At 41.8% G+C, this 2718-nt stretch overlaps 1 protein-coding gene across 1 annotated transcript; it reads left to right on the top strand.

The window, feature by feature from the left end:
* Positions 1–1027: 1027 nt before the first annotated feature.
* LOC115482811 lies at positions 1028–2460 on the top strand. The gene is made up of 2 exons (XM_030222975.1): positions 1028–1353; positions 1407–2460. The coding sequence occupies exons 1-2, from the start codon at positions 1072–1074 to the stop codon at positions 2151–2153; spliced, it is 1029 nt and encodes a 342-aa protein (XP_030078835.1). The 5' UTR covers positions 1028–1071; the 3' UTR covers positions 2154–2460.
* Positions 2461–2718: the final 258 nt, after the last annotated feature.

The following is a 2718-nucleotide window of genomic DNA, read 5'->3' as shown; positions in this document are numbered from 1 at the left end:
TGAGTGTAGTGTAGTGGGTGAGACCACGTTTTTCTCGCATATAGATTTGCCTTATTTACCGTTCATTGCCAGCAGGCGTGCTCATAGTGTGGGTGGCTTGGTGTGAGTGTGAGTGTGAGTGTGTCTGTGTGTGTGTTATCCTTAGCCTTAAGCTAGTCGCAGTGAAACTCTAGAAATCCAGCCGCATTCTGCCTTCCCCGTCGCCCCTTGTGCTACGCACATATTGATGATGCGACCCTCGCTAGAGTTTTCCCATATTGTTGTTGTTTGCATTTCAAATTCGCTGCGCACTCGATGAGAAAATCGAAATCAACAAAGCAAATAAACATTTAATAAAGCGCAAAAGTGTCAATAGATTTCTGGTCATTCGACTTGGGGCGTATCGCAGGCGACCGAGGACTCTGAAGTGGGGGCTTACCAACTGAATTGGCATGCTAATTAAAACGGTCTGCCCAGAACTTTAAATGAACTGCCAGCCCCACAGTGACAGCCGCAGTGACAAGTGCCGAGGCTGTTTACTAAATGAAAAACTTTGGCGCTCAGCTCAGTTCAATTTCTGGTTAATGTCGAGGAGAGCCAACTGCAAAATAAACAAAACACGCATCACGCCCGACCAACTTGGCCAAGAATTCAAAAGTTCCCCAAGCTCTGGCAGCCAAAATGCAATTTTGGCTAAGCCATAATGAGTCCCGGATGTGGCTGAGCACAAAAAAAAACAACACAAAATAAAAGGAAATATGCATTAAACGAGTCTGAACGACTAGCAGATGCCTTAGGTCTCGTTGATATAAATATATATAGATGTACAAGTACTTATGGGCTATATATATTCAATTTGTAAATGGGTCTTTAGCATATTAAGCTTAAAGCTTGACTCTGCATATTGAACAAAAACAAAAAGTTGAATATCTAATCTCTTTTTTCAAGTCAGCTCCGGTTTTACAATATAAATTTCAGATAGTGATTTGTCATTTCTATACACGCACAAATTATACAACAAATTTAATTAAATTTATACCTATACAAACTGACAATAATATATACCTTTGCACTTTATACTCCTATACCATAATGACTTATCTCTATGGCTTAACAGATACAAAGTTTAAACAGCAGGTCGAACCTAAAAAGCTAATTAAAGCCTCGCCAATCAAATTTCGACGTAATCCGTTGTTGGAACGGCAACTCACCATCATTTCTGATGAAAGTCCTTTGATTTGCCGATCCTCGCCCCCGACTCTGCTTGAGCTATGTCTGAATATAATCGACAAGTTGCCCTTTGGGCCGATTTATGATTGGAACGACCGGGATGTACGCCAATGGATTCATCGTTATGGATATCCCCAATACTCTGTAAGTTCGAGCGAGGACAAAATACAAGATATCAGAATTTCCTTCATCTACAGAACACATTTCGTGTGAATATGATCGGGGGTCGCAAACTGTTGTTGCTGGACGCTGACGCGCTGTCAGCAATGAATATCAAGGACTTCGACCATATCAAACACATTACCTATGGCATTCGGATGCTGTTTCACTTTGAGCTGACCAAATTCTCGAACAGTATTTCTCTACCGGATGAAAAGCCCAATGAGCTCTACTTGCTGTGGCACACGCAGACGGGCATATACTATGATGAATATCGACGCTCGGATTTGTATATACGCATGCAAATTATTCGGGATCGTTCTCAATCTCTCGATCACTGGGAGCTGCTCGAGTTGTGGCTGCATCGAGAACGTAAGCATAAATACAAGGAGCTGTTTGCACTCGTACCGCGTTTCAACATGTACAATGAATCATCGTCAAGACGTTCTACCCGTTCTCAATTTTCAAATGATCCAGTAGTTAGCCCGCCAACATTACCCGATCACGACTCCAATTTCAGTAATGCCCAACTGCCTTGGCGGCTAACGTGCCTGAATTACTTCCGGCCCATGTCAACTATACACTGGACACGTTCTAACAAGGAGTGTAGTACCTGCATTCCGCCGTGCGAGTGTGGTTGGCCACCCGGTTACTATGTGTCTGACACAGTAATCGGCTGTCTGAAGCATCGCTTCCCCGAAAAGTTTGCACATATCTACGAAGGGGCGTCTGGGTTCCAATTGCAAGAGAGCTTGATGATGCGCTGGACGCGTTTTTCATTTTAGCTTAGGATTGTAATTAGTCTTTTCCGTTTCTGAGTCTCAAATGAATAGTATGTCTATTTATTTAAACAGACAACTGAAGGCCACGGATATTCGACGCCCCCACAGCAATCACTGCGAACCCTATAAGTGATCAAGGTGATAGCGATCGAACGGGTGTCATAGTTCAGCCCAATGAAATGACTTTAGTGCTCGGCTTGTGCTCTGAAACATTTGCTTTGGAATCGATATTTATCGATAATATGCAAAAATAAGATGAGCAAGCGTATAAAATTTCCTGTTCGTAGCTTCATTCATAAAATCAGTATACGAATTTCTACACAACTTTCCAGTGTATATTACATTACAAAATAAAACTGATTTTACTATGTTAGCTGTTTGATCTATGGTGGAAACTCTCTGGTTAAATACTCTTCAAACTATGTCGCCTCATATACCCGCTCTTATGGACTTATTGTGTACAGGGTATGGCATAGAAATGATGGTAAACAAACAAACATACACATATTAAAACAACGACAATGTACCCAATGCGTATTCAGACTCAACCCGAGAGATTTCTGTTCTT

The sequence above is a fragment of the Drosophila hydei genome, unplaced genomic scaffold, assembly GCF_003285905.1.
Source record: "Drosophila hydei strain 15085-1641.00,03,60 unplaced genomic scaffold, DhydRS2 tig00000065-arrow-arrow-pilon, whole genome shotgun sequence".
Classification (NCBI taxonomy): Eukaryota; Metazoa; Arthropoda; class Insecta; order Diptera; family Drosophilidae; genus Drosophila; species Drosophila hydei.
Note: the sequence above shows the minus strand (reverse complement) of the source record. Positions and strands in the feature narration are given on the sequence as shown.

Bases quoted from the DNA above. Each gene is read 5' to 3' on its own strand.
- LOC115482811 (XM_030222975.1), top strand. From the start codon at position 1,072: ATGACTTATCTCTATGGCTTAACAGATACAAAGTTTAAACAGCAGGTC. The intron at 1,354-1,406 runs GTAAGTTCGAGC...CTTCATCTACAG, and splicing joins ATGGATATCCCCAATACTCT to AACACATTTCGTGTGAATAT.